We start from the raw sequence: 14,385 nt of genomic DNA, 5'->3' as shown, positions 1-14,385 counted from the left end.
CCTGGCTAATTTTTGTATTTTTAGTAGAGACAGGGTTTTAACAGGTTGGCCAGGCTGGTCTTGAACTCCTGACCTCAGGTGATCTGCCCGCCTCAGACTCCCAAAGTGCTGTGATTACAAGCATGAGCCACCGTGTCCGGCCTAAGAAATAGGCAAAATATTTCAATATTTCAATAGTCATTTTACCAAAGAAGATACATAAATGGCTAAGAAACATATGAAAAAAGATGCTCAACATCATTAGTTATCACAGAAGTACAAATCAAAATCACATGGCTGGGCAAAGTGGCTCATGCCTGTAATCCTAGCACTTTGGTAGGCCAAGATGGGCAGCTCTCTTGAGCCCAAGAGTTTGAGACCAGCCTAGGCAATACAGTGAGACACCGTCTCTACAAAAAGTAAACAAAATTAGTCGGGCATGGTTGTGTGTGCCTGTAGCCCTAGCTACTCAGGAGGCTGAGGTGGGGGGATCACTTGAGCTCAGGAGGTTAAGGCTTCAGTGAGCAGAGACGGCGCAGTGCACCGTAGCCCGGGTTACAGAGCAAGACCCTGTCTCAGGCAAATAAAAAAGACAAAATTACATGGGATACCACGTCACATCCACTACAATGGCTATATTAAAAAAGACAAACAATAAGTGTAGGCAAGGATGAGGAGAAACTGAAACCCTAATACACTGCCGGAAGGAATGTAAAATTGCAAAGTCACTCTGGAAAATAGTTTGTCAATTTCTTTGAAAAGTTAAACATAAACTTATCATACAATCCAGCAATTCTACCACTAGGAACCTACGCAAGAGGATGAAAACATGTCCACACAAAGGCTTGCACAGGAATGTTTACAGTAGTACTATTCTTAATAGCCCCAAACTGAAAACAATCCAAATGTCCATCAACTGGGGAATGGATAAATACAATGTTATATATTCATACAATGGAAACCATCAGCAATAAAAAAACAATGAAGTACTGACATAGTCTATAATATGGATGAATCTAGAAAATATTATGCTACGTGAAAGAAGCCAAATATAAAAGACTACACATAACATAGGATTCTGGACATTTATATGAAATGTCTAGAAAAGGCAAATCTATAGAGACAAAGTTGGCTATGCTTGTCTGGGGTTGGGGTTGGGAGCTGGGATTGACTGAAACTTAGCAGAAAGGAATCTTTTTGGGGTGATGCAATATTCTAAAACCGGACTGTGGTGATGACTGCACAACTCCTTAAATTTACTAAAAAATCACTGAATGGTATACTTAGAATGGGAAAATTTATGGCTTATAGATTACATCTCAATAAAACTGTTTGAAAACAAAAATCTCATCTGACCACGTAGTTACTTGCTAGCACTTGTTGTGAAGTGTTAGGCATATTAAACATTCAGAGGAGAAATACGGAGTCCTCTACAAGCATTTTGCTTCTTTAATAACAGGCAGCCTCATGTAGTAGAAGGATCACAGGCTCTAAAGCCAAGACTGATACATAAAATTCTAAGCCCCCCAAATAATTGAATGGATCCACCTTCTCAGCCAAGGGGATTCCAAAGAAAGCTGAAAGGCTGGTTTAGGCCACCATGGGAAGAGGGGGTCAGGCATGCCTCATCGCACCATCCTCATTCTGGAGTTCAGACAGACTGACCAGCACTAACCTTAAAACACAGATCCTAAGAGAGACAGAACAAACTTTATAGCAATAAGATACCGACTCCAACCTGACTCTAGCAGAACCTTACATGGCAGACAAAGAAGGAAATAGAATGTTTTACCCTAAAATATGTTTCTTTGATGTATTTTGAAAGGACCCTGCAAAGCCACCTTTTGCGGGGGAAAATTTGCATCTGGAATGAATCTTTTTGTTTTTGAGACGAAGTCTCTCTCTGTCATCCAGGCTTAAGCGCAGTGGCACGATCTCGGCTCACTGCAACCTACACCTCCTGGATTCAAGCAATTCCCCTGCCTCAGCCTCCTGAGTAGCTGGGATTACAGGCACCCATCACCCTGCCTAACTTTTGTATTTTTAGTACAGATGTGGTTTCGCCATGTTGGCCAGGCTGGTGTTGAACTCCTGACCTCAGGTGATTTGCCCACCTCAGCCTCCCAAAGTGCTGGGAGTACAGGTGTGAGCCACTACACCCAGCCTGAATGTATCTCTATTAACATAACAAGGTCTTTCCCCTTCCAGGCCCTCCCAATCCTGAAGAGATTAACTGAGAGTATAGCACCTTTTAAAGGTCTAAATGGAAACTTTTGCCATCTATTGTCATCTCTAAGGGTGGCCACCTATGAGTCTCCATCTAAACACTAAGAACCTTAGGCTGAGTGGGCTGAGTGCAGGGGCTCATGCCTGTAATCTCAACACTTTGGGAGGCTTAGGCCAGAGGACTGCTTGAGGCCAGGAGTTCAAAACAAGCCTGGGCAACACAGTGAGATCCCGTCTCTAAAAAAAAAAAAAAAAAAAAAAAAATTAGATGGGTATGGTGGCAAGTGCCTGTAGTCCCAGCTACTCAGGAGGCTGAGGTGGGAGGATCGCTTAAGCCCAGGAGTTTGAGGCTACAGTGAGCTATGATTACACCACTGCACTTTAGCCTGGGTGACACAGCCAGATCCTGTCTCTTAAAAAAAAATAAAAATAAAAATAAAAAAAACCCTTGGTCTCCACAACCCCTTATCTTAACCCAGATACTCCTTTAGATAATAACTCTTTCAACCAATTGCCAACCAGAAAATCGTACAATTCATGTATGACCTGTAAGCCCCCTTGCTTCACGTTGTCCCATCTTTCTGGATCAAACCAATGTACACCTCACATGTATTGACTGATGCCTTATTTTTCCCTAAAATGTATAAAATCAAGCTGTAAGCCAACCACTTTGGGCACATGTCCTCAAGACCTCTTGAGACTGTGTTTCAGGCCATGGTCACTCATATTTGGCTCAGAACAAACCTCTTAAAATATTTTATGAAGTTGGATTATTTCACCGACAAAACAATAATGTTCAAACTCCTGCTTCACCACTTACTAGCTGGGTAATTTTGGAAAGTTACTTAAAATCTCTCCAGTTCAGTAAAATAGGAACAAGAACAGTACAGGTTGCTGTGAGGATTAATGATAATATATGTATAATATTATCATTAAGCCCCTGATGGGGTTCAGGACATGCTGCCCCGAAATAAGGTACACCTTGCATTTGAGAAAACAGCAGAATCAGGAAGGCCACTCTCACCTTCTCTGCCCTTTCCCTCTGAAGCAGTCCATAAAATAATTCTCTAACTTTCCCCTAAAGTAGGTCCAAGACCCTCTTCAGAGAGGTATCTTCTGTATACCTGGAATAAAGGAATGTTCCTATCCCTGAAGAAAAGAATCTAGACAGGTCTTCCTAAGTTCCCCCTACTCCCATTTATTACTGAAAGAATTTTAGAGATAATCCTTTCATCCTCCAATCATATTTCTCCGTGAATCTCCACTCTTCATCAAAGTTAACATAAAAATACACAGGTGTCCCTGTTTATTTCTATCTTCATTTCTGAAGGTTCCCATGTCATGTAAAACTTATATTAAATAAATTTCTATGCTTTTCTTTTGTTAATCTGCTTTTGTTTTAGGAGTCTCAGCCACTTTGTCATGGAAAAGGAAAAGATACTACCGTTGACCCTTGAACATGGATTTGAGCTAGGCAGGTCCATTTATACATGAATTTTTTTTTTCAATAAAAGTTACATCAAGTGTGCCTGCCTCTCCTTCCACCTCCTCCACCTTTGCCACCCCTGAGTCAGCAAGACCAACTCCTCCTCCTCTTACTCAATGTGAAAACGATGAGGATGAAGATCTTCATAATGGTCCATTTCTGCTTAATAGTAAATTTTTTTTGTCCTTATAATTTTCTTAGTTACATTTTATTTTCTCTAGCTTGCTTTATTGTGAGAATATAGTATATTATACTTTTGACATACCAAATACATGTTAATCAGCTGCTTATGTTAATGGTAAGGCTTCTGCTCAACAGTAGGCTATCAGTAGTTAAGTTTTTGGGGAGTCAAAAGTTATGCGAACATATCCATTTGCCTTTGGGAATGGGGTCAGTCCCCTCAACCCCTGTGTTGTTCAAGAGTCAACTGTACTGTTTTCCCCTTACGAAGCTCTTTGAGATCTAGTGAAACCATCCTCACAGGCTAACAAAAATTATGTGCCAAGTTCTGGACAGAAATACTGTTATAATTAAACTTTAATCAGGCTGTACTTTGGCCCACTTCCTTGTAACCAAAAATCATACAGCACTAGACACTGACCATCTGCCTCCCCACTGTTCCTCTAAATAGGATATCTGACCTTAGAATCATAAGGCTTTTGTTTAAGAATCAATTGCATCCCCACTCTTCCCATAGACAGGATCGCTGACATCAGAATGATCAAGTTTTTAAAGAATTGCTTAAGATGTTCTTCAGACCCTGAATTACAGCGGTACAGCTGAAGTCAACTGGTTAAGACCCCCCCACAGGAACGAAAAAAGCGTAAGCATGCGGTTCCATCTCCCATCCTATGACTTCACCCTGCACTCTTCAACCAATCAATGATGCCCAGACAACAGCCCACTCCAAACCCCTTAACATCTCTAGACCCAAACTCCTCAGGGAGGCGATGTGCGGTTTCCTCCCATCTCCTCTTTCAGCTGCCCTATAATTACTAAATTCCTTCTCCACTGAAAGCCTTGGTGTCAGTGTAGTGACATGCCATGCCTTAAGCAACAGACCTGTTACAGTCACACTGGCTTCTGCTAACTTCTCCAGCCTCGCCGCATTCCAGCCACAGAGGCCTTCTTTCAGTTGTCTCACACCTGCCAAGTTCTTTGCTTCCTGAGAACCTCTGAACACACAGTTCCTTCTGCACAGACATTTCGTGCCCCTCCTTACTCCTATTGGTTGTCTCTTTTTTTGTCCTTCAGTTTCAGACTTAATAGTCACCACGTCAGGTAGTCCCTGCCCTTTCTACACTCCTTGGTAAATTATGTCCCTGTGATAATGCTGATTACTGCTTGTAAACTCCCTCTTCTCACTAGACAAAACTCCATGAAGGTGTCCGCCCACCTCACTCTTCCCTTCTCCCTCCCTCTCACCCCTTCTCTGTGTATGTGCATGCATATATATACCTGTGTGTACATACATCTATGTGTGTCTGTACACATGTTAAAATGTATACCTACTAGACAGGGATAGGCCTGCTAACCAGCACAGTGCCTGGCATACAGGGGACAATCAACACCAAATTCTATGATTTACTTTTTGTTAAGGTTTACAGAAAAAAAAATGACCATTTACCCACACTCATCAAAGTACCTTTCCCAACACTGCAAAGAGGACTGAGAGACTCATTTCTGTTCCAAAATGCACATGTATATACTCTCATTAAAGCAACTATCTTACCGTTTTTCTGTCTCTTCCTTGCAGACTGCCAGCTTCTTGAGGGTAAGAATCTTTCCAACTGCGAATCCCCAATGCTTAACAAAGGAAACAGGCACAACAGGCACAAATCCTTATTGAATCAGCAAACAGTAACTCAGACAGAAATTGTTTTTTTGTTTTTGTTTTTAGACAGGGTCTTGCTCTGCCGCCCAGGCTGGAGTGCAGTGGTCTGTCGTCGGCTCACTGCAGCTTCCAGCTCCCAGGCTCAGGCCATCCACCCACTGCAATCTCCCAGGTAGCTGGGACTACAGGTGCATGCCACCATGCCTGGCTAGTTTTTTTATTTTTTTGTAGGGATGGAGTTTCACCATGTTGCCCAGGCTAGAATTCATTTTTTAAAAACCTAATTTTCATTTGGGAAACCTTTACAGACACCAATATGTAAATAATCTGGTTTTACTTTGACACTTCAAATATACAGCGAAATTAGAAATACAAAACCGTATCACCCACAGCATCTCCAAAGAGCCTGTACTTTCTATAAAATACATTTACAACGTACGAGTAAATCCAAGTAATTAATTTTAGCTTAAAGATCTGAAAAGGAAACACACATGGCTAATGTTGAGGCTCAGAAACAATACTCCAAAGCATAGCACTCCTTTTTTTTTTTTTTTTTTTTTGAGACTTAGTCTTACTCCGTTGCCCAAGGTGGAGTGTGGTGGTGTGATCTCGACTCACTGCAACCTCTGCCTCCCAGGTTCAAGTGATTCTCCTGCCTCAGGCTCCTGAGTAGCCGGGATTACAGGTGCCCACCACCATGCCCAGCTAATTTTTGTAATTTTAGTAGAGACAGGGTTTCACTATGTCGGCTAGGATGGTCTCAATCTCTTGACCTCGTGATCCACCCACCTCGGCCCTCTAAAGTGTTGGGATTACAGGCGTCAGCCACCGTGCCTGGCCCAAAGCATAGCACTTTGACACGCTGAATACTTTACAGTGAAGGACATTGGAAGGGCCTAAGAAGCAAGTTATCTATGACCTTCTCCTGCGCTTCTGTCTCCAGCCCTTCTTCCTCCCGCAAAGCAAGTCACAGAAATCAGAATTCCTCTTCCCCAAAGCTGGTCACAGGCACTAGAACTCCTCTTCCCCCAAAGGAAGCTATAAAACCTAGAAAGGCTACTCTCTTCTTTCTCCCTTCAAGACCATTATTCCACAGGGGTCCTGCCCTATACCTGGGAGGAAGGACTGCTATATCGTGAGGCCAAGAATCTGAACAGACAGGCCTTGTGGGGTTTCATCTCTCAGTTACTACCATTAGATCATACCATTTTGTCCAATCATATTTCTACACAGCTGTCCATTCTTCATCGAAACTAAGTATAAAAATAGACAGTTTTATCTGGGTCTTTGGATCTTCATTTCTGAAAGCTCCCATGTTGTAGAAAACTCTGATTAAATATATTTGTTATGTTTTTCTTTTGCTAACCTGTCTTTTGTTATAGGACTGTTGGCCATGACCCTTATGAAGGGTGAGGAAAGTTATCACAAGTTTTCATCCCTATACTATACTCCCCATATTTTTGTGCAAATATATTTTAGCAGTGTGATCTACTCTGGTCTAGAGATTGACAAAATCAATTCCTAATTTACTGAATATAATCTTTTGGAAGAAGCTAAAAATTGAAACTGAAATTGATACAAAAGAACAACAAAAAGAACACCCACCTCCATACACAATCGCACCCTGCCAAAGACACTCTCATGAAAACAGACTTCACAGAAAGCCGGGCGTGGTGGCTCAAGCTTGTAATCCCAGCACTTTGGGAGGCTGAGGCAGGAGGATCACGAGGTCAAGAGATCGAGACCATCCTGGCTAACACACGGTGAAACTCTGTCTCTACTAAAAATACAAAAAAAATTAGCTGGACCTGGTGGCGCATGCCTGTAGTCCCAGCTACTCAGGAGGCTGAGGCAGGAGAATGGCGTGAACCTGGGAGGCGGAGCTTGCAGTGAGCCAAGATCACGCCACTGCGCTCCACACTCCAGCCTGGGCGACAGAGCAAGACTTCATCTCAAAAAAAAAAAAAAAAGAAAAGAAAAGAAAATAGACTTCATATTTTCAAATAAAGACTTAAAAGATCTGGGGTTTAATTCACTTTCTGCAAGAGCCAGTTCTATTCAATAATACATTGTGATGTACAGAATGCTTTCTTTGGGCTTTTTCATGTTTTTATTGGATGTGCTGAATAGACTATTAACCAAAATATCCCTTCCTCTTAGATCAACTGGCATGCTGTTAACATTATAGAGTTTTTAAACATTTTTTACGCCCTGACTAGAAAACAGAGATGTACAAGAAAAAAGGCAGTTTCAGATTTTATTGCACAATGCTACAAAAATGCAAATGTTTACTATAATACTGTAAAACTTTCAGAACTAATTACATTACAAGCGCAGCAGCCCAATTTTTCCTCCATTTTAAATGTAAACTTAAATTTGAGGCTGTATCTCCCGTCTCTTGCACATGTCATAAGGGTATCTTAATCTGAAAAGCCTTAGATAATTAAACCTTTTTTTTTCCATTCTGCATCCTCAAACACAGGAAGACTCAATAGAACACTGCAGTTAGAAAATCAGGTACCAAAAACCATACACAAAATAAATTTAAAAATTAAAAAAAACAGAAAACCATGTTATTAGCAGAAACAAATTAAACAAATGTATTAAAAATCAATTATACATATTTGTAGTAATAGAGGTTAATAAAAAATATTCTCAAACAGTGGAATGAGGTGTCTAAGATACCACCTAAAGAAAACTTGCAGTGTGAAGTTGGTATAGCGTTTCTGTTATACAAGGAGCAAATGTGTTTAGCGATATTTCACACTGTAACATATTAAAGCAATTCGAGATAGCAAATAGGAAACGACTGAAATTTTTGTGTAACATATATAGCCTGATTTTGAAAAATTTTAAAAATAACCAAAAACAGTTCTGCTCATTAGCCTAACCTTGCTGCTCCAGAGAACCAAAGGGGGATACAAAAGAGGAACCTGAAAATGTGTTGTTTTGTCAACTCATGTAAGAGCAATGAACTAACTACTATAATAATCCCCTATTTTTGTACCTGCCTCCCTTTTCCTCTCTGGGCAAGCACCAAAAACTCCACCTTGTAACAGAAAACTCACCGGCAGATAAAAAATTAAACCTTGGCCAAGCGTGGTGGCTCACCCCTGTAATCCCAGCACTTTGGGAGGCTGAGGCAGGCAGATCACCTGAGGTCAGGAGTTCGAGACCAGCCTGGCCAACATGGTGAAACCCCATCTCTACTAAAAACACAAAAATAACCCGGGCATGGTGGTAGGTCCCTGTAATCCCAGCTACTTGGGAGGCTGAGGCAGGAGAACCCCTTGAACCTGGAAGGCGGAGGTTGCAGTGAGCCGAGATTGTGCCATTGCACTCCAGCCTGGGGGACAAGAGGAAGACTTTGTCTCAAACAAACAAACAAATAAATAAATAAATCTTACCTCTTCCAGCAAATCCATAAGACATGCCCATTCTGTTTGCAGAGTAAACTCTTTACTTTCTTTTTTTTTTTTTTTTTTTTTTTTGAGACGGAGTCTTGCTGGGTCGCCCAGGCTAGAGTGCAGTGGCCGGATATCAGCTCACTGCAAGCTCCGCCTCCCGGGTTTACGCCATTCTCCTACCTCAGCCTCCTGAGTAGCTGGGACTACAGGCGCCCGCCACCTCGCCCGGCTAGTTTTTTGTATTTTTTTAGTAGAGACGGGGTTTCACCGTGTTAGCCAGGATGGTCTAGATCTCCTGACCTCGTGATCCGCCCGTCTCGGCCTCCCAAAGTGCTGGGACTGACTACAGGCTTGAGCCACCGCGCCCGGCCATCTTTACTTTCTAAAGTTATTAGTGTGAACAAATGTGAACCTGAAAGAGCCAATGCTTCAAGATGGATCCTAAGTACCTAATTGGGCCTACATTTAATACACAGTCAAGCGGCCGTTTGCTGACTAGCAGTCACACATGTACTCTGAGTTCTCCAAAAACCCACACCTCTGTTCAACTTTGAAACTTTCAGAGCTCACCTGAACGAACCCATCAGAACTCAGCTATATCAACCAGTTGTAACTAAGCAAGTCTGAATCCTGTATTTGCATAAATGAACCTGGCTGGGAACCAGGGTGAAACTTTTGTTATAAAACCCAAACCCCACCTTCGTTTTACAACAAAGGCTGTGTCTCCCTGTACTGCAAACTGTTCACTGCAATAAAGTCACTTTCCTTCAAATTTCTTTTCAGATAATTTTTGTTTACATCACTCTGTTCTTTCTGGGAGTGCTTAAAAATAAGCTAATTATACTCACAGCTTTTTGTAAATTTTCACTTAAAGGGGGTAAAAGTTTTTGATAAAAAATAATATTTGAATAACATTTGAATGTAAACTAAGGTGGTGTGTTAACTAAATAGTAGACAACAGGAAAATAAAGACTAATTCAAAACCACATACTTAGAAAATCAAAAATTAGTAAACTAGGTATTACAGAAATATATGGTTTAACATCTATTTCACTCATTAATCGAACAAACCTAACATTAAACTATGTTAATGGCATTAAAAATTATAATAATTATGTTATTTTTAGGAATAATAATGGCATTGTGGTTATGTTTAAAACAGTCTTATTTTGTTAGAGGTCTACATGAGATATCTGCAGAGGAAATGACATGGCACATGGAATCAGTTTTAAAATACCGAGGTGGAAAGGGCACAGGCAGAGGTCCAGAAGACCTTCCGCTGGCCATTTGTTGATTGCTGAATCTGGATGATGGGGACATGGAAGTCCATTGTACTACTTATTCTCTTTATTGTTGTACATATTTAGAAACTCCTGTAACAAAAAGGGAAAATAAAGCTTTTAACTGCCTATAGATTAAAGAAAAGATTTTGGCTGTCACAGTTCAAGTTCATTCAAAGAACTGTCAATCTCAATTAAAAGATTGAACAAGTATATCACCTGTCACATTAAACCTCACATTAATCTCTTTAAAGACCGTAAATCACAGATCCATGAAGAGTTTTCCTTCCCTCTGTTCCTCTCTCCCGCCTTCTTTTAGTTTCACTATAATAACCACTGCTCTGGGGTTTCGGTAGCCAAGTGAGATCTTTTGCAAGATACTTGCATATTCACAAGACAGATGCACAGAATTCCACAGGTTTAGTGACAAGTGACTGCAAGGATGTCCAATGCATTACCTCTAGGCACTGTTCACTTCTGGCAGGCCTCCACTGCAACCCTGTATCAGCCCAAGCAAACCCCAGGGGTCAGTTGATAGTACTGTCACTATTGACTGTCTTCCAACTGCATTGTGAACTTCTTGGGGGCTAGACACTTGGTCTTAATCTTTATATCCTGCACTTAGACTTACTAGGTACAAAATAAACCTTTGAGGAATAAGAGAACAAATCTGTAAATCTCAAAGTTAGTGCTCATCCTAAAACTAAATATTTTCAAATTTTCCCAAAAATTACTTTAATTCTACTATTGCACATTTGTTAATAAACTGTTTCTGAAACCAAAGTTTGAGTTCTGAAGCCAATTTGCATGTGAATAACTATCTTAATTTATAAGGTAATAAATTATCTTAATTTATTGTTTTCATTAAAGAAAGTGACAGCCTGTGGCTAATCAAAGATTTAGGAGTCACATAAACAGGAATTATAATTAGCATAAATTCATAATTACAAAGACCTTAAAATTTATTGATTGTATTGCTAGCACTGTTTTTTTCTCATACAAATAAGAAAAAAACCACTATTGTTCCCATTTTATAGCTGAGCAAGCAGACTTCAGAGGTTAGGTTACTTGCCGAAGGACATACAGCTATAAGTGATAAAGGTGAGTTAAACCCACCCAGGGTGTCTAACAGCTTTTCAGCAGCCTGAGTGATGCTCTTCCTTTCATGGTTGTTGTGGATTTCTCCCCTACATATGCATTATGCACAGAAAACTCAGTTCTGTAACCTGGGGAGGTTTCAACTTGATTTTTTGTTGTTCCTCTATCTTTATATATTACAAGACAAGAACCCAATGGAAAACAAGTCAGTTAACCTGTTCGGCTTGTCTCTGTAGTAATAATAGCTTACTCTTATATACAGGACTTCTACTAAATACCAGGCACAGTTCTAAACCCTTTATGTGTATCAATGCAGTCCTTACAGCAATTCAAAGATGTAGGTCTTATTAATCATTTTCATTTTTCGGAGAGGGAACTGAGGCTCAGAGAGATTAGATAACACCCACACTGGCATTTCAGCACTCCCAATCTGGCTCTGGATTCCATGTTCTTATTTTTTTCTTTTTCTAGAGACAGAATCTTGCTCTGTTGACCAGGCTGGAGGGCAGTGATGCGATCATGGCTCACTACACCTTCAACCTCCCTGACATAAGTGATCTTCCCACCTCAGCCTCTGGAGGAGCTTGGATTACAGGTGTGCACCACCACAACCAGCTAATTTTTAAATTATTTGTAGAGATGAGGTCTCACTCTGTTGCCCAGGCTGGTCTCTAACTCCTGGGCTCAGGCGATCCTCCTGCCTTGGCCTTCAAAAGTATGGGGATTACAGGTATGAGCCACCACACCTAGAATTCCATGTTCTTAATCATCTGTGACACTGCCTAATATGTACACATATATTTGGGTTAATCTAAAATACATGGTTTAATCTTTACAGTAACCAAAAGTTACTGTTTACTTACATGTTTTTTCAGGTATGTTTTATAGTCAACATCAAAATCATGAAAATTACAATGATCAACACTAGTGTACTAAAGTAGACATTGTTCTTTTCCATCTTTATCACCAGAGAAAATTTTTGATACATGATATATATTGAAAAAAACTCAAGCAAAGACCATTTTAAACTCAATAATTTGATTTATCAAATCAATAACATCTCTGGGGCTAATCAACTCTATTAAGAGATTATATAAATTACAGTAAAGAGTCCATTGGAAAATCCTTAAAAATGAACAACAGAGTACAGTCTATAAGCAATATTAACTTTAACAACAGGAACAGAGGCTCCCAGCACTACTTTCAAAGACAAAGGAGCAGCCTTTGTTTAAAAGACACGGGCGCAGGGGCTCACGTCTATAATCCCAGCACTTTGGGAGCCCGAGGCAGGTGGATCACCTGAGGTCAGGAGCTTAGCCTGGGCAACAAGAACAAAGTCCGTCTCGAAAGAAAAAAAAAGGAGAAGCTCTGCTCCTTTGCTTTTTTTGTTTTGTTTTGTTTTCGTTTGTTTGTATTTTGAGAAAAGGAGTCTTGCTCTGTTGCCCAGACTGGAGAGCAGTTGTGCGATCTTGGCTCACTGCAACCTCTGCCTCCCTGGTTGAAGCAATTCTCTGCCTCAGCCTCCGGAGCAGCTGGGATTACAGGTGCCCGTCACCACGCCTGGCTAATTGCTGCATTTTTAGTAGAGACAGGGTTTCACCATGTTGGCCAGGCTGGTCTTCAACTCCTGACTTCAATCCCAAAGTGTTGGGATTACAGGCATGAGCCACTGCACCCAGACTCTCCTTTGTTAAAAGACAGTAAATCCAGATGGTTAAGTATTTCACAGGTACAAACAGACCATGTCTTGGGAGATGCTTACATCTTCAGAATCAGAACACATACACAAACCAGAACCCCATGTGGATTCTCTGCATCACCAAAAAAAGCAAAGAGTTCCAAGGAGAAAATGCAGAGGCTTGCCAGGCGTGGTGGCTCATGCCTGTAATCCCAGCACTTTGAGAGCGTGAGGCCAGGCAGATCACGAGGTCAAGAGATCGAGACCATCCTGGCTAACACGGTGAAACCCCATCTCTACTAAAAATACAAAAAATTAGCCAGGCGTGGTGGCGGGCGCCTGTAGTCCCAGCTACTCGGGGGGGCTGAGGCAGGAGAATGGCGTGAACCCAGGGGGTGGAGCTTGCAGTGAGCCGAGATCGCGCCACTGCACTCCAGCCTGGTCACAGGGCGAGACTCTGTCCCCGCAAAAAAAAAAAAAGAAAAAGAAAAGAAAAGAAAATGCAGAGGCTCCATAAATGGATGGTTTCCACAAGCACTGACTGAGGGCCTGCTGTGTGAAAAGTGGTACAAAGCTGCTAAGGACACAAACACTGGTGGAGGTATCCTTACTCATCTCACATCCTTAGCACGGGGCACAGTAGACAGCAAGAACAGTAAACACAAGTCTCTCCTAGAGGGATCACCAGATTTCAGTACATACAGGAGTTGCCTGGGGGAAAGGAGGCTCTCCTAGACAGAGAAGAGTAAGTGAGGCTAAGCAGGGAAGGGCACACTATCACACAAGGGAGCTGTCAAGGTTCTGGCATCTAGAGGTAAACACTTACAGTACCATCCATATAATTTTAGATGCCTTGTATTCATTTATTTCAGTTCACACTGAGCATATTGTTTTCACCAAAAATTATTCAAAGTGAATCTATTGTCACGCTCTCCAGTGTGCACAGAAATAAACATCCCTCAGCACACAGAGCATTGCCCTCAGCAAGCTGTTCTGCTCAAATGCTCAAAAAATGTTTGTGGGGGAGGAAGAGGAGGATAGTGAAGTGTCTAACCATTCAAAGGAAGAGTTTCTCTGGAAGTACTTGGACATGAAAAAAACCTACTTATTAGCTGGCGGTAAGACCCTCTAATATTTCTCTCAATTAAAACAAAGTGTCCCAGCTTTCCCAATATTCTTCAATCCAACCCTAAAACAAGAGTGACAGGTTTCTGAGTACGGTCGAATGCTTTCCACCACAAAGTTATCAGTACTAATTTTTTCTGAACAGAGAGTTGAAAACAGATTTATTTCACAAACATAAACATAATTTCCTGCTATATGTTCTCTGAATACAGAGCACATGATACTGCCATACTAGCCCAAACTGTCCTACTACAGAAACCAGTGATGTTTTC

The 14,385-nt window shown here is 41.2% G+C and overlaps 1 protein-coding gene across 6 annotated transcripts in view; it reads right to left on the bottom strand.

Moving 5' to 3' along the window:
- Positions 1–14,385, bottom strand: part of DTNBP1 (dystrobrevin binding protein 1) — a 150,457-nt gene that overhangs the window by 40,946 nt on the left and 95,126 nt on the right. The window contains exon 8 of one of the 6 annotated variants that reach the window (XM_074038836.1): positions 8,989–10,305. The exons of the other annotated variants lie outside the window; for them this stretch is intronic. Coding sequence (XP_073894937.1) covers positions 10,280–10,305 — 26 coding nt within the window. The 3' untranslated portion in view covers positions 8,989–10,279. Of the gene's footprint in view, positions 1–8,988; positions 10,306–14,385 lie in introns of those variants that run through there. 6 annotated transcript variants of the gene reach the window in all.

Source organism: Macaca fascicularis, chromosome 4, assembly GCF_037993035.2.
Source record: "Macaca fascicularis isolate 582-1 chromosome 4, T2T-MFA8v1.1".
In the NCBI taxonomy this organism is placed as follows: Eukaryota; Metazoa; Chordata; class Mammalia; order Primates; family Cercopithecidae; genus Macaca; species Macaca fascicularis.
This window is presented reverse-complemented; position numbering and strand designations above follow the sequence as displayed.